This window comes from Mustelus asterias, chromosome 11 (assembly GCF_964213995.1).
Source record: "Mustelus asterias chromosome 11, sMusAst1.hap1.1, whole genome shotgun sequence".
Classification (NCBI taxonomy): Eukaryota; Metazoa; Chordata; class Chondrichthyes; order Carcharhiniformes; family Triakidae; genus Mustelus; species Mustelus asterias.
Window position 1 is genome coordinate 11,943,498 of NC_135811.1, and position 25,348 is coordinate 11,968,845.

The 25,348-nt window shown below is 44.2% G+C and overlaps 2 protein-coding genes across 7 annotated transcripts in view; one reads left to right on the top strand and one right to left on the bottom strand.

Annotated features, from left to right (window-relative positions):
* sufu (suppressor of fused homolog (Drosophila)) overlaps positions 1–15,820 on the bottom strand; it is a 138,385-nt gene extending 122,565 nt beyond the window's left edge. For 2 of the 6 annotated variants that reach the window (XM_078223128.1, XM_078223130.1), the window contains exon 1: positions 15,465–15,814. In XM_078223128.1, the coding sequence (XP_078079254.1) occupies positions 15,465–15,601 (137 nt within the window). In that variant the 5' untranslated portion in view covers positions 15,602–15,814. Of the gene's footprint in view, positions 1–13,072; positions 13,116–15,105; positions 15,192–15,464 lie in introns of all 6 variants that reach the window. The other 4 variants (XM_078223132.1, XM_078223131.1, XM_078223133.1 and 1 more) reach the window with 4 other exon arrangements.
* LOC144500377 (uncharacterized) overlaps positions 1–25,348 on the top strand; it is a 417,466-nt gene that overhangs the window by 187,071 nt on the left and 205,047 nt on the right. The window lies entirely within an intron of this gene.

The window sequence follows — 25,348 nt, forward strand, 5'->3', positions numbered from 1 at the left end:
GGACTAAATATGCAAATTGTTGATAATGGTAGTGGGAAACTCAATTTCATTCTGTGCTTCATTCAATCCTATATCCTCCATTTACTAGTTGTGAAAGACAGATAAAGTCCGTTACTCCAGCTTGCTGGAAATATCTGCCGCAGTGCACTAACAGTCAAAATACACCCAACAAATGTTAGATTGAACAAAGCAAACAATTCTGGACTCTGACACAGAATAAGTAATCCTCATTTGATCAAGGATATATTGGCCTTGGAGAGAGTACAACATAGGTTTACAAGAATGATACCTGATTTCAGGGGTTAAATTATGAGGAGAGATTATACAAATTAAGCCTGTTTTCTCTAAAATTTAGAAGGTTAAGAAGTGATCTGATCAAAGTCTTCAAGATATTAACAGGAAAAGACAAGGTACATAAAGACAAACTACTTCTACTGGTTGGACATTGTAGAACGAGGGGGCATTATCTAAAAATTAGGGCCAGACCATTCAGGAGAGATGTTAGGAAGCATTTCTACACACAAAGGGTAGAGGTTTTGAACTCTCTTCCACAAACAGTAGTTGATGTTAGATCTGTTGCTAATTTTAAATCTGAGATAGATAAATGTTTGTTGAGCAAAGATATGAGATATGGGCCAAATGCAGGTATATGGAGTTAGACCACAGATCAGCCATGATCTCATTGAATGATGAAATAGGCTCGAGGGGCTAAACGGCCAACTCCTGGTCCTATGTTCCAAATGGTTTGCACAACCTTAACTGCATCAATGGAAGGAAAATAATGTAAAACACAGATAAAGGGTGGGATTTTCCAGCCCTGCTCACCCCAAAACCAGAAAATCCCACCAGAGGTCAATGGACATTTGCATGATCTGTCCCCTGCCCGCTACAATTCCTGTGGAAGGTGGGACAGGAAAATTCCCTCTATAGGTTGTGTAGAATGCTTTGGACAATGGTTTAATGGTCACCCTATAGAATTAACCACATGGGAGAGGCTGGTGTCATGAGCAAGAAAATCGCTTTGTCCATCACTAAATAATAAAAATAGGAGTCTTGAATAAGTTGTGAATTTGATCAACATGTATCTATGTTGGTTGTATACTGTATTAGTCAGAGACACACATAAAATTATTCACAAGTTTCTCAATGAGGCTAGAGTGACAGAATCCAAAGAGTTCACATTCTGAATCAATCCATTCCTGGACAAGACCACTTAGTGATTGATTCATGCCAGAACTGGAAAAGTGCTTCAACTTTAAATGCAATGTCATTTTGGTTTTTATTAGTACTGAAAGAATCTGTAAGGATCAATACTAAGCAGGAGCTATAAATTACATATATTAACAAAACAAAAATCAAACCATGCATCTGAAAAATCACAGATGACTGTGCTTATGAATTTAATGACTTCCAGGTAGATACTCCACTGATTTGCACAATGGAAGCACAATAGCCAGATTTATCAAGTTCCCTGGGCTATGCCAGGAGTTATAGTAAGATTTTAATTCCATGTAAAAACAAAGAGTCTTAATTGAAGACATTTATTCAGTGCTGTGCAGAAAACATTCAAACAAATGAAGCAGCCTGAGGTTATAAGCAACAAGATCTACAAGATAAAAGTGATTTATATCTAAAATCTTAGTTATAATGCACGGAAATAAAAGATAAAAACCTAAACTTAAGTAAAGCATTCATAAGACTATATAACAAATTGAAATAGTTATTTTCCTAGCTCTAAAGGATCAGATAAAAACAAATTAACAATACTACACACTAAGGGTGGTACATGGGTATTTGCAGCAGGAATAGGCTGAACTTCTACCTCAACTCCCATTGCCCCACCTTATCCTCACATCCCTTGATTCCCTTAGTGCTCAATAATCTATTTCAACACTGAATATACGCTAAGACTAATCAGCCCTTTGGAAGAAAGAATTCAAAAGATTCACCAACCCTCTGAATAAGAAATTTCTCATCTCAGTCTTAAATGGCTGACCCCTTCTTCTGAGATTATGATCCCTAGCTCTAGATTATTTAACTAGGGAAAACAGCACATCAGCATCTACACTGTTCAGCCTTCTGGGAATTTTATACAATTCAATGAGTTTACCTCTACTTCAACCTCTGGGTCATAATCATGAAACTCCCTTCCTACACCGCATGGACTGCGGTGGTTCAAGAATATGGCTCACTGCCACCTTCTCAAGGGCAATTAAGAATGGGCAATAAAAATGCTGGCTTAGCCACATCCCATTAAAAACATTTTTTTTCATTTCTAACCTCCAGAAAATAGACTCATTCTACTCAAGTTCTCCTCACAGGAGGTGGGAGAGGGTGAGCGAGCAGGCGAGTGAATGAGGATATGAACGAGTGCATCTGGCTCACTCCCAGTCTCAGGGTTCTCAGTCACTCTCATCCCCCTGCGAGAGTGGGTGAGTTAGCAAACACCCCGAGACTGGAAGAGAGCCAGACAAAACATTCTCATGGACAATTTTATGAGTTACTCTTCTTTTTTAAGTAATCAATTTATTGCTTTGACATTGCTTTAGCTCAGCAAGTTGATTTTTTTCTTCACACTCAACTCTTTTTGAAATTCATATATCTTATTGAAATCTGCTCACTGGCCTCTTGAGTGAGAAAAAAATGGAAATGTACACCCCCGACACAAAAGTTGGACAAGCTTGGTTTAAAAGCTGTTATTTGCTTACTCGCTTATAATTGATTTTGTTTTACCTCTAAGGGACTCACGTTTACTTTGGCCAATTTCTTCCTTTTTTTTACATGCATGTAAATGTTCTTCAAATCGGGTTGTGTGTATTTTGCTGGTTTACTTTCATATTTTACTTACTCTTCATCATTTTCCTGGCACAACTCACAATGGAATAGGATATACTGCACACAAACAGATATTTGGCCAAACAGTCCATGCTGGTGTTTATGGACTACCCACGTCTCCTAACTTTTCTCATTTAAACTGAACATCATTACTCTCTATTCCCTTCTTCCTCATATGCTCATCTGGTTTCCCCTAACACACATTGATACTATTCTCTTCAACCACTTCCTGTGGTACCAAGTTCCATATTCTTACCACTCTTTTGGTGAAGAAGCTTGTTCTGAATTCCCTATCAGATTTCTTGGTAACTATCTTATATTGTTATACAATCCCCACAGGAGGAAATATTCTGTTTGCATCCACATCACCAAAATCTTTCATAATTTTAAAGATCTCTACTAATAGCATAAGAAATAGGAGGAGTAGGTCGTTTGGCCCCTCAGGCCTGTTCTACCATTCAATGGGATTATGGTTGATCCAACAGTTCTTATGTCCACTTTCCTGCCCTTTCCCTGTAACCCCTTACTGATCAAAAATCTATCAGCCTTAAACATACACAAGGACTCTACATTCACAGCTCTCTGTGGCAAGGAGTTCCAAAGACACTCAACCCTCAGAAGAAATTCCTCCTCATCTCAGTCTTAAATTGTTCTGCCCTTTTATTCTGAGACAATGCCCTCTGATTCTAGATTTTCCCATGAGGGGAACATCCTCTCAGCATTTACCCTGTCAAATCCCTGGAGAATCCTATGTGTTTCAAGGTCACACCTCTGCCTGTCAATTCTTTGTTCGTATGAATACCCATGTATTTCTGATATCATCCATATAAATCTTCTCTATGCCCTCTCCAGTACTTCTATATCCTATTTATAATATGGCAACAAGAACTGCACCGTGATCGAAGCAAGGTTTGACACAGGTTTACCATAACTTACCTCATTTTCAATTCTATCCCTCTAGAAATAAAGCCTAGTGCTTGGTTTGCTTTTTTATGGCCATGTAACCTGTATTGCAACTATCGATGATTGGTGGCATTTGTCCTCCAAAATCTTTGTTCCTTTACCCCAGCTAGACTTGGACCTTCCAGTGACCACCCTTTTCTCCCTAACAAAATGTACTCCCTCCATTTTTCTATATTGAACTTCTTTTGCCAACTATTTATCATTCTCCAAGTTTACATTATACTCCTGTAATTTGTTGCAGTCCCTCTCAGTGTTGGCTACTTCCTCCAATGTGGTGTCATCTGTAAATTTAGAAATTGTAGATTGATTCCAAAGTCCAAATCATTGTGAATTGTGAATAGCGTGGTCCCAGCACTGATCCTTATGGAACACTACTTCCCATTTTTGCACCCTTTATTCCCTCCCTGTTTTCTGTCTTGAAGTGGAGATGCCGGCATTAGACTGGGGTAAACACAGTAAGAAGTTTTCCACTTGGAGCCGGCAGTTTGCGGTGTCGATGGTAGTCATTCTTACTTCTTACTTCTGTCTTGAACTTCTTACTTCTGTCTTGAAGCCACCAAACAACCCATTCTGCTACTTTTCACTGACTCCACATTCTAGTTAAATATGAAGGAAAAAGGAATAAAAGGCTATGCCCGATGGAGTTAGATGATAGGGTGGGAGGAAGCTTACATGAAACATTAACACTGACACGGACCAAATTGAACTGAATGGCCTCACACTTACTTTTTATTAATTTGCCAATTATACTCCAATTCTGCAACTTTATTAGTATTTTCTCATACTTTGTCACAGTCTATCACGTATAACCCACCTCTCCCCTAATTTGGTGTCATCCATAAATTTTGAAATTGTACTTCCAACTCCAGAACCAAATTGTTTATGTAAATACAGTTTTAGCAGCAGTTCCAGTACTGATCCTTGAAGAATATCACTTCCCACTTGTACAAATCAGCAATATAAACTTTGAATTTTAAAATCATTATTATAGTTTGCAGTCCTCTGAATTTTCTTTGCTCCATCTTGCACTTCCTCTTCCCTAAAGCATCACTAGGTTGATGTTACTCATCACAATCTCTAACTCACTCACTCTTCTTAAAGATTTCAAAATTTACACTCCAGTGTAAATGGGAAAAAAAAATTGCTGCGGGAGTGTTGCATTGCTGGAGGTGCCACTTTTGGACGAGACGTTAAACCAAGATTCCTTCTGCCTTCTGGGTGGATGTATAAGGTCCCACAGCATAATTTCAAAGAGCAAGGGAGGAAGGAATCCCCGCAAACACAATATCACATTAAGTGTTTGTGGGAGCTTGCTGTGCGCATATCGGCAGTCACATTTCCTCCGTCACAACAGTGACTACACTTCAATGAAATTCGGCACCTCCCTCACTGTCCTTCCTCTTAAAATCTTCAGGCTTTCAAAACAAAAGCTTGCATAACCTAATCACTATTTCCAAATTTATCTCACCTTTTATTTTTTTCAAACCTCAATAGTGTTCTGCACTATGGCCTTTCTCTGGTTGCTCATTACATTAAAAATCTAATAAAAAATTGCAATCCTTGGATCCTAGCAAGAGTTCAAACTGTCACTTCCTGATCATTCATCATGACTTTCCTTGAGATGCAGGGGGGGGGGGGGCCATAAGATGGGAACAGAAACTGTCAGGGAAAGGCACTAATGAAAAGTGGAACTTTTTCAAGGAACAAATACTGTGTGACCTTGATAGGTATGTCCCTGTCAGGCAGGGAGGAAATGGCCGAGTGAGGGAACCATGGTTCACAAAAGAGGTGGAATGTCTTGTAAAAAGGAAGAGGGAAGCTTAGGTAGGGATGAGGAAACAAGGTTCAGATGGCTCGATTGAGGGTTACAAGTTAGCAAGGAATGAGCTGACAAAGGGGCTTAGGAGAGCTAGGAGGGGGTATGAGAAGTCCTTGGCGGGTTGGATCAAGGAAAACCCCAAGGCTTTTTACTCTTATGTGAGGAATAAAAGAATGACCAGGGTGAGGTTAGGGCCGTCAAGGACAGTAGTGGGAACTTGTGTATGGAGTCAGTAGAGATAGGAGAGGTGAAGAACGAATACTTTTCTTCAGTGTTCACCAAGGAGAGGGGCCATGTTTTTGAGGAAGAGGTGTTGTTACAGGCTAATAGGCTGGAGGAAGTAGATGTTCAGAGGGAGGATGTCCTCGCAGTTTTGAATAAACTGACGGTCGATAAGTCCCCTGGGCCTGATGAAATATATCCTAGGATTCTTTGGGAGGCAAGGGATGAGATTGCAGAGCCTTTGGCTTTGATCTTTGGGTCCTCACTGTCCACGGGGATGGTTCACATGATGGTCCACATCACGGGGATGGTGCCAGAGGACAGGAGAGTGGCGAATGTTGTTCCTCTGTTTAAGAAAGGGAATAGATATGATCCTAGTAATTATAGGCCGGATAGTCTTACTTCGGTGGTTGGTAAGTTGATGGAAAAGGTCCTTAGGGTTGGGATTTACGACCATTTACAAAGATGCGGATTAATCCGGGATAGTCAGCACGGATTCGTGAAGGGCAAGTCGTGTCTCACAAATTTGATTGATTTTTTTGAGGTGGTAACTAAGTGTGTTGATGAAGGTAGGGCAGTTGATGTCATATACATGGATTTTAGTAAGGTGTTTGGTAAGGTCCCCCATGGTCGGCTTATGGTGAAAGTAAGGAGGTGTGGGATAGGGGGAAAGTTGGCCGATTGGATAGACAACTGGCTGTCTGATCGAAGACAGAGGGTGGTGGTGGATGGAAAATTTTCGGACTGGAGGCAGGTTGCTAGCGGAGTGCCACAGGGATCAGTGCTTGGTCCTCTGCTCTTTGTGATTTTTATTAATGACTTAGAGGAGGGGGCTGAAGGTGGATCAGTAAATTTGCTGATGACACCAAGATTGGTGGAGTAGTGGATGAGGTGGAGGGCTGTTGTAGGCTGAAAAGAGACATAGATAGGATGCAAAGCTGGGATGAAAAATGGCAGATGGAGTTTAACCCTGATAAATGTGGGGTGATTCATTTTGGTAGGTCAAATTTAAATGTGGATTACAGGGTCAAAGGTAGAGTTCTGAAGACTGTGGAGGAACAGAGAGATCTTGGGGTCCATATCCACAGATCTCTGAAGGTTGCCACTCAAGTGGATAGAGCTGTGAAGAAGGCCTATAGTGTGTTAGCTTTTATTAACAGGGGGTTGGAGTTTAAGAGCCGTGGGGTTATGCTGCAACTGTACAGGACCTTGGTGAGACCACATTTGGAATATTGTGTGCAGTTCTGGTCACCTCACTATAAGAAGGATGTGGAAGCGCTGGAAAGAGTGCAAAGGAGATTTACCAGGATGCTGCCTGGTTTGGAGGGTAGGTCTTATGAGGAAAGGTTGAGGGAGCTAGGGCTGTTCTCTCTGGAGCGGAGGAGGCCGAGGGGAGACTTAATAGAGGTTTATAAAATGATGAAGGGGATAGATAGAGTGAACGTTCAAAGACTATTTCCTCGGGTGGATGGAGCTATTACAAGGGGGCATAACTATAGGGTTCATGGTGAGAGATATAGGAAGGATGTCCGAGGTTGGTTCTTTACTCAGAGAGTGGTTGGGGTGTGGAATGGACTGCCTGCAGTGATAGTGGAGTCAGACACTTTAGGAACATTTAAGCGGTTATTGGATAGGCACATGGAGCACACCAGGATGATAGGGAGTGGGATAGCTTGATCTTGGTTTCAGATAAAGCTCGGCACAACATCGTGGGCCGAAGGGCCTGTTCTGTGCTGTACTGTTCTATGTTCTATTATATTGACATGGTATGCACTTTTAGCAGGTCACACAAAATCATAGATTCATTAAATTTAATGGCACAGGAGACCTTTTGGCCCATTGTGCTTATGCAGAAACAACTACTCATCCTAATCCTACTTTCCAGCTCTTGCTGCATATACAAGTACTTTGTAAATGTGACATGTGTCTCTGTAATAATTTTTCAGACAGGGAGCTCCAGGTCCTCACTATCATCGGGGTAAACAAAAAATGTGTTCCTCATCTCACCTCTAATCCTTCTTCCAGTTACTTTGAATCAATGCCCAGGATTATTGTTCTCTCTGCTGAGGGAAATAGGTCCTTCCAATCCAATCTATACAGACCTGTCTAATTTGATTCACCTCATTGAAATCTCCCCTCAGCCTCCAGTGTTCCAAAGAAAACAACCACATCCTATCCAAATTTTGTGCATAATTAAAATTCTACATTCCTGGCAACATTCTCATAAATCTCCTCTGTACCCTCTCTAGTACAGTCACATCCTTCTTGTAATATGACCAGAAATGCATGTAGTACTCTAGATATGGCCAAACAAATGTTTAATACAGTTATAACACAACATCTCTGCTCTTATATTTTATATCTCAACCAAAAAAAGGAGTATTTTGTATGCCGTCACTTCAAAGCACCAGAGAGGTAAGTCAGTTCTGTTGCAAGATCCCTCAAATCCAGTTGCAAGAAAGACAACATGCCCAGCATGGAGTTGCTAATCACTTACAAAAAAAAGCTCCACTGGATGGGACATGTCATTCATATGGCTGACACCAGACACCCAAAACAATTGTTCTACTCGGAACTCAGTCTAGGCAACAGACTCCCAGAAGGATAGTGGAAACAAAGCATCCCTGAAGTGATCAAACATCATCACCAATTTATGGGAGTGCCTAGCTTGTGACTGACCAAAATGGAGAAGGTTTATTCGGAAGACACCAAACACAGAGACACTCTCAGAGGCGAGATCAAAGCATCAGAGAGAGACACTCACAGAGGTGAGATCAAATCATCGGAGAGTGCGCAGAGACCTCCAAATACCTTATTTGCCCAAACCTCCAAGCACCACATGTCCCAACTTGCCAGAGTCTGCAGATTGCATTTTGGAATTATCAGCCATCTCGGAACCCATCAAACCTGAGTGGAGATGAATTAGCTTCAAATCTAGAGGGACGGCTCACTTAAAAAAGATCTTATCTGTCATAGAACCACCTTATAGACCCTGTCCTGCTACATGCAGGATTCAGTGGACATGCAATCCAAGGTCCTTCTGTTCCTCCACAAATCTCACTATCCACTATTTATTCTGTAGTCCTTTACCTTGTTTGCCCTCTCCAAATGCATCACCTCACAGTTTGCTGGATTGCACTCCATTTGCTAGTTTTTCTGTCCACCTTACTAGTCTATCTTCCTATCGTCTATAGCTTTCATCCTCACTATTAACCGTGCCAGTCAATTTTTGGATGATCTGTAAACTTTTTAATCATTGATACAAATTACAAAAAGGAACCAATACAGAGCTCTGCAGAACTCCACTGTAAACGACCTTCCAGTCAACCAAAAAAACCTGTTAACTATTTCCCTTCATTTTCCACCACTGATGCAGGTTTGGATCCAACTTCCACTTTCCCATGGATCTCAGGGGTTTTCCCTTTCCGACCAGTCTGCCCTGGGAGATCTAGTCAAAAGTTATACAGACTAATTCAAATGAGGTACCCTCATCAATCCTCCCTGTTACCTCTTCAAAAAATTCCATCAAGTTAGTCAGATATGACCTTCCATTAAATCCATGCTGACTACCCTTGATTACTTCACATAAAAATAAACTCCTAAATTTACTCTTATGTGAGGAATAAAAGAATGACCAGGGTGAGGTTAGGGCCGGTCAAGGACAGTAGTGGGAACTTGGGTATGGAGTCAGTAGAGATAGGCGAGGTGATGAATGAATACTTTTCTTCAGTGTTCACCAAGGAGAGGGGCCATGTTTTTGAGGAAGAGAAGGTGTTACAGGCTAATAGGCTGGAGGAAATAGATGTTCGGAGGGAGGATGTCCTGGCAGTTTTGAATACACTGAAGGCCGATAAGTCCCCTGGGCCTGATGAAATATATCCTAGGATTCTTTGGGAGGCAAGGGATGAGATTGCAGAGCCTTTGGCTTTGACCTTTGGGTCCTCGCTGTCCACGGGGATGGTGCCAAAGGACTGGAGAATGGCGAATGTTGTTCCTCTGTTTAAGAAAGGGAATAGATATGATCCTCGTAATTATAGACCGGTTAGTCTTACTTCGGTGGTTGGTAAATTGATGGAAAAAGTCCTTAGGGATGGGATTTACGACCATTTAGAAAGATGCAGATTAATCCGGGATAGTCAGCACGGATTCGTGAAGGGCAAGTCGTGCCTCACAAATTTGATTGAATTTTTTGAGGAGGAAACTAAGTGTGTTGATGAAGGTAGGGCAGTTGATGTCATATACATGGATTTTAGTACGGCGTTTGATAAGGTCCCCCATGGTCGGCTTATGATGAAAGTGAGGAGGTGTGGGATAGAGGGAACGTTGGCCGAATGGGTAGGTAACTGGCTGTCTGATCGAAGACAGAGGGTGGTGGTGGATGGAAAATTTTCGGATTGGAGGCAGGTTGCTAGCGGAGTGCCACAGGGATCAGTGCTTGATCCTCTGCTCTTTGTGATTTTTATTAATGACTTAGAGGAGGGGGCTGAAGGTGGATCAGTAAATTTGCTGATGACACCAAGATTGGTGGAGTAGTGGATGATGTGGGGGGCTGTTGTAGGCTGCAAAGAGACATAGATAGGATGCAAAGCTGGGATGAAAAATGGCAAATGGAGTTTAACCCTGATAAATGTGAGGTGATTCATGTTGGTAGGACTAATTTAAATGTGGATTACAGGGTCAAAGGTAGGGTTCTGAAGACTGTGGAGGAACAGAGAGATCTTGGGGTCTATATCCACAGATCTCTAAAGGTTGCCACTCAAGTGGATAGAGCTGTGAAGAAGGCCTATAGTGTGTTAGCTTTTATTAACAGGGGGTTGGAGTTTAAGAGCCGTGGGGTTATGCTGCAACTATACAGGACCTTGGTGAGACCACATTTGGAATACTGTGTGCAGTTCTGGTCACCTCACTACAAGAAGGATGTGGAAGCGCTGGAAAGAGTGCAGAGGAGATTTACCAGGATGCTGCCTGGTTTGGAGGGTAGATCTTATGAGGAAAGGTTGAGGGAGCTAGGGCTGTTCTCTCTGGAGCGGAGGAGGCTGAGGGGAGACTTAATAGAGGTTTATAAAATGATGAAGGGGATAGATAGAGTGAACGTTCAAAGACTATTTCCTCGGGTGGATGGAGCTATTACAAGGGGGCATAACTATAGGGTTCATGGTGAGAGATATAGGAAGGATGTCCGAGGTTGGTTCTTTACTCAGAGAGTGGTTGGGGTGTGGAATGGACTGCCTGCAGTGATAGTGGAGTCAGACACTTTAGGAACATTTAAGCGGTTATTGGATAGGCACATGGAGCACACCAGGATGATAGGGAGTGGGATAGCTTGATCTTGGTTTCAGATAAAGCTCGGCACAACATCGTGGGCCGAAGGGCCTGTTCTGTGCTGGACTGTTCTATGTTCTAAATTAGTTCAGATCATGTTCATAACAGACAGAAGTTGAGTCATTTGAGCCTAAATGTAACTTATTCAAATATCCCTTTGCTACTCAAGCACTGGAAATCTATAGACTTTGGGATTACATGAAACTTCTCCTTATCCAAATTTCACTATTCTAACTATTACCAAACAGTAACTCCAGCTGTTTCTTGCCAACTTGTGCACAGCTTTGGGCTGCTGTGACAAATACTGTATCACCAACAACAGACAGAAATCACCTAATTCTAAAGAATTGAAGCTGGAACATGGCTGACCTGCACAGATCAGTAGTACAGATGCTATAGTTAAGAAAGCCCACCAACTAGTACTACACGCCAACACTATAGTTCAGAAAGCCCACCAATGCCTCCACTTTCTCAGGAGGCTAAGGAAATTTAGCATGTCCGCTATGATTCTCACTAATGTTTGCAGATGCACCAAAGAAAGCATCCTTTCCAGATGTATCACAGCTTAATATGGCTCCTGTTCCGATCAAGACCACAAGAAACTACAGAGCATTGTAAAAGTAGCCCAGTCCATCACGCAAGCCAGCCTCCCATCCATTGACTCCATCTACACTTCCCACTGCCTCGGAAAAGCAGCCAGCATAAATAAGGACCCCATGCACCCTAGACATACCGTTCTTCTTTCAGGAAAAAGATACAAAGGTCTGAGATCATGTACCAATCGACTCAAGAACAGTTTCTTCTCTGCTGCCATCAGACTGTTGAATGGACCTATCTTATGTTAAGTTGATTTTTCTTTACACCCTATGATTGTAACATTACATTCTGCAGCCTTTCCTTTCCTATGTATTCTATGAATGGTATGCTTTGTCTGTATAGCGTGCAAGAAACAATACTTTTCACTGTATACCAATACATGACAATAATAAATCAATTTTTAAAAAATCAAATATACCCTGTAGTTGCAATTCCATGTTAAGTGTCGTCAACAGGAGATCAGCAGTAGCAAATTAATAGCTGCTGCCAGCCTCAGAACTTTAGTTCAAGTTTTTTGCACTGTTCCCTTTATTATCCAGGAAACCTCCAGCAATAAGAGCATTGAAGGGAAACTTGTAGTAGAACTAATCCAAAGATTACAAAAACAGATGATGTTGGAAAATTTCAGCAGGTCTGACAACATCTATGGACATAGAACAGAATTAACATTTCGAATCTGGACGACTCTTCGTCATAGCCCAAATCCAAAGATCACTTCACACCCACACCACTGAAAGAAGTGAAATTCCAGTGAACATGGATTTTACTCCTTGCCACAAACTTTGTTGGCACCATTAATACAATCAGCATACATCACCAACATGTCACATCAGGTTGCCACTTTGCAGTTTGACTGTAGCGAAGTTAACTTAATAACCTCTTTCTTGCCACCCACTGCCTCCTTTAGGAAATACCTCTCCGGATAGGGCAAACTTACATTTTTCATTACTCTCACTTTCAAAATAGGTAGTTAATTAAATATTGCAACAATAATTTTGGTGTGGTCATTCAATTTCTCACCATTCTAACTACCTGACCAGTCTCTTGCTACCTTCCTTCACTGTTAACCGTCCAGTCATTTTTCTTTATCATGTAACTCTCCATTCCTAAACAGTAGAAGGGGATTCATGATCTTGCTCATGTCAGTTGAAAATCTTAGAAGCAATTACAGACTGCACACAAATACATAAAGAAAGACAGGGAAGGTCATTCAGCTCACCTTAACTCATCCATCCAGAAAAGCTTACAATGCCCCAAAATGCCACCTAACTGTCTCTTTAATGAGACAAGAAGTTTTCATCTATACTACCCTACCTGGAAGACCTTGGTGTCTGGCAGCTAGGTGCTCATTCTAGGCCTTGAGATAAGAAAAAAGGAAACAGAGCATTAAAGACAAAGCAGACACCAACAGCAAGAGGAAAATCATATTTTCCTAGACATGTCCATGTGATAACAGATCTGGATCTCTTGAGGCATTCCATTTTGAATTTTATTGTTCCCATATAATAAGACTTCCTACATAGCATACTCATTATTCATGTAGTTTTGGGTAATCTTACCATTTATAGGAAACGACACGAGTACAAGCAAAAGAATGTTGGGAAGTTTTGATTATTTTGGAAACATGCTGATTTCACAACATTACTATTGAACGTATACAGGAAAAATTGTAATGGAAGATTCTAACCTATAACAAATTGAGACAGACAGGTGTACAAGTTATAGGTTAGAATCTTCCATTACAATTTTTCCTGTATACGTTCAATAGTAATGTTGTGAAATCAGCATGTTTCCAAAATAATCAAAACTTCCCAACATTCTTTTGCTTGTACTCGTGTCGTTTCCTATAAATGGTAAGATTACCCAAAACTACATGAATAATGAGTATGCTATGTAGGAAGTCTTATTATATGGGAACAATAAAATTCAAAATGGAATGCCTCAAGAGATCCAGATCTGTTATCACATGGACATGTCTAGGAAAATATGTTCCAAACATTAACCCAGAAGTGATCCTTGCACTAGATGGGCGGCACAGTAGCACAGTGGTTAGCACTGCTGCTTCACAATGCCTAGCACTGCTGCTTCACAGTGCCAGGGACCCGGGTTCGATTCCTGGCTTGGGTGACTGCGTGGAGTTTGGACGTTCTCCCCATGTCTGCGTGGGTTTCCTCCCACATTCTGAAAGACGTGCTGGCTAGATGCATTGACCCGAACAGGCACCAGACTGTGATGATTGGGGGAATTTTACAGTAACTTCATTGCAGTGTTAATGTAAGCCTTACTTGTGGCTAATAAATAAACTTTAACTTAAGCAAATCTATTGAAATGCAGCGAACACATCCCTCCATTAACTTCATAAGTGCTGTACAATATACTACGTAGGCCAACCTTTTTTTGGTAATTTAGCATAAATTTCTATCTAAAAAACATATGTACAGCTGGATTGTCAATTATAATAAATGGAAGTTTAGAATTCAAAGCCAATTTTTTGAAATCTCCTTTGTAAATAGATTCAAGATTTCAACTGCATCGAACAGAATTAAAAATTACCAAATTACTATCACAGCAAAAGAAAAAAAGCGCAGAGTCCAATTGAAGCAAATTAAATTTTCACCCAGAGGGTGGTGAATGTGTGGAATTCACTATCACCGAATGTAATTGAGGCCAAAACGTTGCCTGATTTCAAGAAGCAATTAGATATAGCTCTTGGGACTAAAGGGATCAAGGGATATGGAAGGAAGGAAGGGGGAATCAGGATATTGAATTCCATGATCAAGATGAATGGCAGAGCAGACTCGAAAGGCCGAATGGCCTACTCCTGCTTCTAGATTCTATGTTTCTAAATTGTGCTATGAATTCGCCATTTAAAAATAAATAGAATTACAGCAAAAATGCTAATAGGTCAGACAGAAAATTCTCGAAGCGCAATCTTGGGACTAACTTCTTTGGAAGATGATCAGATTTAGGTCATTGCGAGTGATGAAAAATGTGAACAATGAATTTTAATTTTCAAATTCACAAATTACTTGTTAGAATTATGATGGTGTGGTTACGATAAGTTATATTAGACACGAAACAGAAACATAACTTGTTGACAGCACTGTTCGTGGTATAGAAAAGTTGATTAGAAAATCCTACAGCTCTTTTTTGTTAAAAGGACACATGAGCAGTTGAAACCAGCTTAATGGCGCAAAACAAAAGTTATTTCCAAACAAAATAAAAAGCCTGATGTTACAATATGCGTAGCAAACTTCAGACGTTTGTGTAACACTATAGTTGTTTATTTATCATCACATGCAAGTACGTGTTTGCTTTAAAGCCCTGTGGAAATAGTAAAGACTCACTTCTTCCCAAAAAAGGTTAAATTGAAGCAGAAACTTCGGTCCAGATTGTATTCGCTGCAAGTAGTTGAGATGAAAAAGGGTAAACACTGTAGCCCCCCCAGCAGAAACATAAAAAGAGGAAAACTTTTTTAAAAAAGAAGCAGCCATAAACTTTTCAACAAAGAAATCAGTGCAGTACAAGAGGGAGCGGTGGGGGCAGAAAAATCTAAGCAGCAAACCCAAAGTAATAATAAAGATCTGCGTTTAAATCCTCCCCGAAGTAAAACTTTTTTGTTTATTTGTTTAAAGTAACTTATTCTTCTTGGGGCCTTGGGAAACGGGCTCAAGCCCAACTGATGTTGGTTGTGGAGGGGACGTACCAGTACTTGACGATGGCGGTGACTTGCAGCGGATTCGGCTGGTCCGAGTAAAGCCTCCTGCACTCCTGATAGATCGCGTGCAAACCGGGGGGCAACAGCGCCGCGATGCCGGGGCCGCTAGGCCGCAATTCCTCCATCGGCTCGGGTGCACCGGCGCCGGTTTTACAGGCTTAACACCAACTTGTTGTGAACGTATCTCGGCCGGCGGCTGGACTCTCTGCCTCTCTCTCTCTCACTCTCTTCAAGCCGAGCCCAGCGTCAACTCCGCCGCCTCCCGGCCAACTGCCGCCTGACTGACTGACTGCGCTCGCGCTGATTCGCTTCCCGGCCGGCGGCCGCTCGCGCTGCCTGACCTCAAAACAGCCTCGCGCTGCGCCCAACTGACCCCCTCCCCGCTCGCGCTGCGCCCAACTGTCCCCCTCCCCGCTCGCGCTGCGCCCAACTGTCCCCCTCCCCGCTCGCGCTGCGCCCAACTGTCCCCCTCCCCGCTCGCGCTGCGCCCAACTGTCCCCCTCCCCGCTCGCGCTGCGCCCAACTGTCCCCCTCCCCGCTCGCGCTGCGCCCAACTGTCCCCCTCCCCGCTCGCGCTGCGCCCAACTGTCCCCCTCCCCGCTCGCGCTGCGCCCAACTGTCCCCCTCCCCACTCGCTCTGCCCTCAATTGTCCTCCTCGCTGCTCGCGCTGTCCCCGTCCCGCTCGCACTGCCCCCAACAGTCCCCCTCCCGCTCACGCTGTCCCCAACTGTCCCCCTCCCGCTCACGCTGTCCCCAACCGTCCCCTCCCCGCTCGCACCGCCCCCGACTGTCCCGCCAACCAACCCCCCGCTCGCACTGCCCCCAACTGACCCCCTCGCTCGCGCTGCGCCCAACTGTCCCCCTCCCCACTCGCTCTGCCCCCAATTGTCCTCCTCGCTGCTCACGCTGTCCCCGTCCCACTCGCACTGCCCCCAACTGTCCCCCTCCCGCTCACGCTGTCCCCAACTGTCCCCCTCCCGCTCACGCTGTCCCCAACCGTCCCCCTCCCGCTCGCACTGCCCCCAACTGTCCCCCTCCCGCTCACGCTGTCCCCAACCGTCCCCCTCCCGCTCGCACTGCCCCCAACTGTCCCCCCACCCACCACCCGCTCGGCCTGTCCCCCTCCCGCTCACGCTGCCCCCAACTGTCCCCCTCCCCGCTCGTACTGCCCCTGACTGTCCCGCCACCCACCCCCCGCTCGCGCTGCCCCCAACTGTCCCCCCTCGCTCGCGCTGCCCCCAACTGTCCCCCCTCGCTCGTGCTGCCCCCCATCCCTGCTCGCGCTGCCCCCAACTGTCCCCATGGCACCCCATTTGTGCTGCCCCCAACTGTCCCCCCTGTTCGCGCTGCCCCCAACTGTCCCCCCTGTTCACGCTGCCCCCAACTGTCCCCCCTGCTCGCGCTGCCCCCAACTGTCCCCCCCGCTCGCACTGTCCCCCGCTCACGCTGCCTCCAACTGTCTCCCCTGGTCGCGCTGCCCCCAACCGTCCCCCCGCTCGTGCTGCCCCCAACTGTCCCCCTTGCTCCCGCTGCTCCCAATTCTCCCCACCACTTGCGTTGCTCCCAACTGCCACCCCCTGCTCGCTCTGCACTCAATTGTCCCCCCCCCGCTTGCGCTGCCCCCAACTGTTCCCTCCCGTTCGCATTGCCCCCAACGCTCCCCCCAAATGTCCACCCCACCCCCCCCTTGCACTGCATCCGACTGTCCCCCCCACCCCCACTACTCGTGCTGCCCCAACTGTCCCCCCCACCCCCAGCTCATGCTGCCTCCAACTGTCCCCCCAGCACCCCGCTCGCGCTGCCCCCAACTGTACCCCTCACCCCCTGTTCACGCTGCCCCCAACTGTATCCCCCGCTCATGATGCCCCTGACCGTTCACCCCCACCCCCCCTGCTCACGCTGCCCTCCTTGTGCTGCCCCAACCACCATCACCAGCAACCCACATTGCCCCCTCTCGCTGCCCCCCTTTGCTGCCTTTTCCCCCCCTCACGCTGCCCCCTTCCTCTCCTCCTGCTTCCGCCGACCTCCCCCCCCCCGCCCCCGCCTGCCTGCACCTCACACTTGGGGCTCTCCCAGAACCCTTCACCTCATCCAGCTGCCCCTTTTGCCTGCTCTTGACCATCCCACTGCCCCTCGAGGCATTACCAGCTGTCTCCTTCCTGACCAAATCTGATCGTTCCCCCTATCCCTTGCACTGCTCCTGACTGTCCCCCTACCCCTTGTGCCCCCAAGCGTCCCTTTGCCCCTCATGCCACCACTGACCGCTACTCTGCTCCTCACTGTCCCCTGCCCTTCCAGTGTGACAATGCTGTGCCTTTAAGAAATGTATTTGTACATTTTTCTTGTGCAAGCCTTTTTTGTATTCACTTCAATTTCTCGGTGCCACTTTGTCTATGGCCAGCATCCCCCATTGTTACTGCAGAAACATATTTGATCTTAATTTCTGAAATGTTTGTTTTAATCTGGACTAATGCAGGGTTTTTTATGTTAGTGTTTTCCTCTGGAGTTTTTCAGAGTGGGGTTTGATTAGGGTTTTGACAGCAAAAGTCATGTGACTGGGCAGAGCTTGGCTCAGAGCGAGAAACCCAGTTCAGTTGCTGCTTGGGAGCTGTAAAGAGAAGTAGCTCTTTCTCTCTATGAAAATTGAAGACTTGAATCTGCCGGAAAATAGGTCTCTTTCTCTGAAGTTCTCCTGTTTGAAGTTAGATCTTTCTCTGGAGGCTGCTGTATGGGAGTCAGAAGATAGGTGTCTTTCTAGACCTCTGCCCAGAAGGGTTAAAAGGTTGGACATCTAGCATCCACGTGAGCATATCTGTTTTTGGTGCAAACTGGTTTTGAAGGAGGATGTATGTCTATAGGGATATTGCTCAAATTGGAACTATAGAGATAGACAACTGTTAAGAAATATATACTTGGTCATGTTTAGGCATTTCAATGGATAGAAATTATGCTAATTTCTTGTTATATTTTAATGTGTTGTCAAACAAAGTTTGTTTTTATAAAAACTTCCGAGTGGGTTAATCAAATCCATACCTGGAGCAAAACACTTTATGCTCATCCTAATGCCAAAATCAAAAAAGTTGGGGTCTAGGCTAATTTCATAATGAACTTTGGACTTTCTGATCTAGTTCCTAACACCCTCCAACAACTCTTCTAGCCAGTTGCACCACCTCCAGCCGTCCCCTGCACTTGACCAACCCCCTACCCTTCACTGCCAGCCAACCCCTGCCCCATTGCTCCCAAGTATCACCAGCAACCCACATTGCCCCCTCTCGCTGCCCCATTGCTCCCAACCCCCTGCCACACATTGCTCCCAAGTATCTCCCAGCCCCACATTCTACTCCCAGCCACCCTTTGCTCCTCACATCTTTCCTGATTATTACCCTCTCCCAACCAACACCTGCCCTTTACACCCTCCCCTTCCCCTCGCACTGTTCCTGGCCAACTTCTGCCCTTCATGCTATTCCTGACTGTCCCCTGTCCCTCATGCCACCAACCATTGCCTTGCCACTCAAACCACTTCCATCATCCCCATTGCGACCAAACACTTGCCCCTCACAGGGCTGATTGTACACCTGCCCCTTGCACCGCCCCTGACTATTGCCCTTCCCCCAGGCTGCTCCAGTTCCATTTTCTTTCCCTCATGCTACTCCCAACCAGCCCTGACCTTCGGTAATATCTGACAATGGCATGGTATTGCTGGACATATTATCTCGCCGTATTTTGTGTTCACACAGGGAGGCCAATTTTATGGCCCAATTTATGGTCGTAAAATCCATCCCTTGGTGTTGCTGCCAATCACAAGTTTGATCTTGAATTACTTTTTACTTTCTTATTTGTGACAAATACAATACCTTATTATTATTGGAACTGATTATACACACACACACAAGGCCAAGGAAATGCAAGTTGATATACAAAGCCTTACGTCAAGCCAGAGACATTAGCTCATTACACTGATAATATATTCCACAATTGTGGGATGGTATTGCAGACCAACTAGAAGTAAGTATTGAGGATTACACATAACTATGTGGGTGTGAATAGTTACATGTTTGAACAGCTATCTCCCGAAATTCTCTACTTAATTCTCCTGCTCATAATCCACTGAATTCCCAAACATTTTAGAGTTGTTTTATTGAGCTTTCGTCTTCCTGCTCCCCTCTGTCGGTTAACTTCGATGACCATTCATTCTTGTTCAATAAATTCTTCACCTTTTAGGTAATGCAGCCTTTTGTCAATGTGATATAAAGGGGCCATTTCATATTATTCACCTTTTAGTTAATGGTCTAAAGGAGTCATCTTATACCAATTCTGACAAATGAACTTGTATATTGGACTTGAAACATTAACTCTGTTCCCCCTCCACAAATGCTGCCAGACCTGCTGAGAATTTCAAACATTTTCGGTTTTTATTTCAGGATTCTAGCATCTGCGGTATTTTACTTTTATTGCATTTCGTAATACCTTTCATGACCTTAGGACGACCCAAAGCACTTTGCAGCTAATTAATTACTTTTTGAAGTGCAGTCGCTGTTATAATATCAGCAAAATGCCAGCCAATTTTCACACAGAAATGTAAGAATCACTAGGTAACCTGTTTTAGTGATGTGGATTGAGGTATAAAGTTGGGCCAAGATTCAGGGTAAGAGTTTCACCTGCTACATTAACCCATCATGTATCTTTCTGATGTTGCAAAAAGCGTCATTTAAGTACTTTTTGAAGTTATTATTGTAATGTAGGAAACTTGGCAACTAATTTGCACACAACAAACTCCCACAAACAGCACTGTGATAATGATCTAATAACGTTTTTTTTATATTGGTTGAGAGATAAATATTGATTAAATATTGAATAATACCATGGATCTTTTCCATCTACTTGAGAGGTGGTGGATGGGACCTCGGTTTGTTGTCTTATCCAAACAACAGCACCTCTCACAATGCAACACTCCCACAGCACTGCTCTGGGGTCTTAGCCAAGATTATTGCGCTCAACTCTTGGAATAGGACTTGAATCCACAACCTTCTTATTCAGCGGTCAGAATAGTAACTAAGCCATGGCTGACACAAAATTCCAGAATGTTCTACTGGTTATATTAATGGACAGTAAGAAGTCTCACAACACCAGGTTAAAGTCCAACAGGTTTATTTGGTAGCACAAGCCACAAGCTTTCGGAGCGCTGCTCCTTCGTCAGGTGAGTGGGAGTCGTGTTCACAAACAGGGCATATAAAGACACAAACTCAATTTACAAGATAATGGTTGGAATGCGAGTCTTTACAGGTAATCGAGTCTTAAAGGTACAGTCAATGTGAGTGGAGAGAGGGTTAAGCACAGGTTAAAGAGATGTGTATTGTCTCCAGCCAGGACAGTTAGTGAGATTTTGCAAGCCCAGGCAAGTGGTGGGGGTTACAGATAATGTGACATGAACCCAAGATCCCAGTTGAGGCCGTCCTCGTGTGTGCGGAAGTTGGCTATCAGTTTCTGCTCAGCGATTCTGCGTTGTCGTGTGTCGTGAAGGCCGCCTTGCAGAACGCTTACCCGAAGATCAGAGGCTGAATGCCCGTGACTGCTGCAGTGTTCCCGAACAGGAAGAGAACACTCCTGCCTACCCCAGTCCAATGCCGGCATCTCCACATCATGGCTATATTGATGGAGACAGTTCAATATAGACATTTTAATAGCAGTCAAACATTAATTAGCATAATCATTAGGATTAATCAAATATGGTGAACAATAATTTGTTGCTGACTTTTTTCAACATAAACTCAGCTGCTATTAGCATTGCATTAATTAAAAATGTTTCTGGTTTATAAGTAACTCAGTATTGGAATGTTTTTATTAATAACTATATTACTGAGCCTTGCAGTTTTATGGTTGACCTGAATCAGCAACAGAAAAGGGCCAATTCCACAGCAGTAAGAATGGAGGTGACACGAGGCATGTTTTGCATGATATTAATCGAATGGTTCACTCCGTCTTTATATCTGATGACCTGAGTTGTTAATGATACCACATGACCATGGCACGGTTGCACAGTGGTTAGCACTGCTGCTTCACAGCGCCGAGGACCCGGGTTCGATTCCTGGCTTGGGTCACTGTCTGTGTGGAGTTTGCACGTTCTCCCCGTATCTGTGTGGGTTTCCTCCGGGTGCTCTGGTTTCCTCCCACATTATGAAAGACGTGCTGGTTAGGTGCATTGACCTGAACAGGCGCCGGACTGTGACGACTAGGGGAATTTCACAGTAACTTCATTGCAGTGTTAATGTCAGCCTTACTTGTGACTAATAAATAAACTTTACTAATAAATAAACTTTACCATATTTGGAAATAGTTTCCAATCTGGTAAGTCGTCAGAAGATGTGGCTAACCAATATCTTCCAAGTGACGTGAACAGAGTAATTTAATGATTGTTTGTCCAATGTTGCAGGTAAGCCCTGTGCTATTCTGTTAATAGATGGTGATATTTGTAATGCATTGTTAGCTTATTATCTTGATAATACAATTTTATAAATAAATACCAGTGTGAAGATGAAATTATAAGAAAAAGGAAGGAAGACTTAAATTTCATAGAATCCCCACAGTACAGAAGGAGGCCATTCAGCCCATCAAACCTGCACCGACAACAATCCCACCCATGCCCTATCCCCATAATCCCACATATTTACCCTGCTAATCCCCCTAACACTAAGGGACAATTTATTATGGCCAATCCACCTAACCCGCGTATCTTTGGAGTGTGGGAAGAAACCCACGCAGACACACAGGGAACATGCAAACTCCACACAGACAGTCACCCAAGACCGGAATTGAACTCGGGTCCCTAGCACTGTGAAGCAGCAATGTTAACCACTGTGTCCCCGTGCCGCACAATTTATATTGTGTCCTTTACCTCAGGATGTCCCAAAACACTTTAAAGCTAGTGAAGTATGACATAGTCACAGTTGTAACTTGGGGGAATGCAGCAACCAATTTGCACACAGCAGGATCCCACCTAAAGCAATGTAATAACGAGCTGATAATTTGTTTCAGTTATGTTGATTAAGGAATAAATATTGGCCAAGGCACCGGGGAGACCTTCCCAGCTGTTCTTTGAATAACTTTATGGGATCTTTTATGAGAGAGCAGACAAGTTTAATGTCTCATTTCACCTCCTACTAGTGCAAAACTTCATCCGAACTGCACTGAGTGCCAATGTCTTCAACCTTCGTACTCAAGCAAGGCTTCAACCAACAACATCCTGAGCACAACATACTGATCCACAGCTGACATCTTATTATAAAGCAATGTAAGACGAAAGGAGATGATAACAGGTGAAGTAAAGAGGTGCAAATGGGAATAACATTACCAACAGTTGCTGTCAACAAAATAGGGAAAGAGTTTTCTACATAAATTCGACTCGCAATCATTTTCCTCTAGACCCATGTTTTGTTTCTTTACTTGTCTCATATCTCTTCTACTTTGCACCATCATCCTTTTTGTTATTTAATTGTTTCTGCCTTAACTGCTATCGGAGCATCCCTTTCGTTCTTTCTTTTTTTCTGCACTAACCCCACCACCCACCTCCGCTTTCTCTGCCTCTCTGATCATTTTAACCCTGTTTCTATGTAAAATGTTGCTGTTCTACAAAAGGATGTGGAGATGCCAGCGTTGGACGGGGGTAAGCACAGTAAGAAGTCATCTCTGGTATGTTGCCGGTGCCACGGGATAGCAAGTTGAGGAACAGGGAGAGAGTGCAGTTAAACACATGGATGCAGGGATGGTATAGGAGGGAGGGTTTCAGCTATGTGGATAATTGGAACACTTTCTGGGGAAGGTGGGACCTGTACCAACAGGACGGGGTGCACCTGAACCAGAGGGGCACCAATATCTTGGGAGGGAAATTTGCTACGGCTCTTCGGGGGGGTTTAAACTAATTTGTCAGGGTGATGGGAAAAGGAGTTGTAGTCCGGAGGTCAGTGAGTGTAATGAGGTACTGGGAAGGGTATCATGGTCAAAGATGGGTACCAGCAGACAAGAAGGTGGGTTGAAGTGTGTCTACTTCAATGCAAGGAGCATCCGAAATAAGATAGGTGAACTTGGGGCGTGGATTGGCACTTGGGACTACGATATTGTGGCCATTACGGAGACATGGGTAGAACAAGGACAGGAATGGTTGTTGGAAGTTCCGGGGTATAGATGTTTCAGTAAGTGTAGGGTAGCTGGTAAAAGAGGTGGAGGAGTGGCACTGTTAATCAAGGAGAGTGTAACGGCTGCAGAAAGGCAGTCACGTTGTTAGAAGTTTACTATAGGCCCCCAAATAGTAATAGAGATGTGGAGCAAGAAATTGCTAAGCAGATTATGGATAGGTGTGGAGGTCACAGGGTAGTTGTCATGGGGGACTTTAACCTTCCAAATATTGATTGGAACCTTTATAGGTCGAATAGTTCGGATGGGGCAGTTTTTGTGCAGTGTGTGCAGGAGGGGTTCCTGACACAATATGTGGATAAGCCGACAAGAGGTGGGGCCACATTGGATTTGGTAATGGGAAATGAACCAGGCCAAGTGTTGGATTTGGTTGTGGGAGAGCACTTTGGAGATAGTGACCATAATTCGGTGTCTTTTGTTATTGCAATGGAGAGGGAGAGGGCCATACGGCAGGGCATAGTTTACAATTGGGGGAGAGGTAATTATGATGTAATCAGGCGGGAATTAGGAAGCATAGGATGGGAACAAAAATTGTCAGGCAAAGGCACTAATGATAAATGGAACCTTTTCAAGGAACAAATACTGCGTGTCCTTGATAGGTATGTCCCTGCCAGGCAGAGAGAAAATGGCCGAGGGAGGGAACCATGGTTCACAAAAGAGGTGGAATGTCTTGTCAAGAGGAAGAAGGAAGCGTATGTGAGGTTGAGAAAACAAGGTTCAGTTGGCTCGATGGAGGGTTACAAGTTAGCAAGAAATGAGCTGAAAAAGGGGCTTAGGAGAGCTAGGAGGGGGCATGAGAAGTCCTTGGCGGGTCGGATCAAGGAAAACCCCAAGGCTTTTTACTCTTATGTGAGGGATAAAAGAATGACCAGGGTGAGGCTGGGGCCGGTCAAGGACGGCAGTGGGAATTTGTGCATGGAGTCAGAAGAGATAGGAGAGGTGATGAATGAATACTTTTCTTCGGTGTTCACCAAGGAGAGGGGCCATGTTTTTGAGGAAGAGAGGGTGTCACAGGCTGATAGGCTGGTGGAAGTAGATGTTCGGAGGGAAGATGTACTAGCAATTTTGAATAAACTGAAAGTTGATAAGTCCCCTGGGCCTGATGAAATATATCCTAGGATTCTTTGGGAGGCAAGGGATGAGATAGCAGAGCCTTTGGCTTTGATCTTTGCGTCCTCATTGTCCACGGGGATGGTGCCAGAGGACTGGAGAGTGACGAATGTTGTTCCTCTGTTTAAGAAAGGGAATAGAAATGACCCTGGTAATTATAGACCGGTTAGTCTTACTTCGGTGGTTGGTAAGTTGATGGAAAAGGTCCTTAGGGATAGGATTTACGACCATTTAGAAAGATGCAGCTTAATCCGGGATAGTCAGCACGGATTTGTGAAGGGCAAGTCTTGCCTCACAAATTTGATAGAATTTTTTGAGGAGGTAACTAAGTGTGTAGATGAAGGTAGTGCAGTTGATGTCATATACATGGATTTTAGTAAGGCGTTTGATAAAGTCCCCCATGGTCGGCTTATGAAGAAAGTAAGGATGTGTGGGATGGAGGGAAGTTTGGCCGATTGGATAGGTAACGGGCTATCTAACAGAAGACAGAGGGTGGTGGTGGATGGAAAATTTTCGGACTGGAAACCGGTTACCAGCGGAGTGCCACAGGGATCAGTGCTTGGTCCTCTGCTAT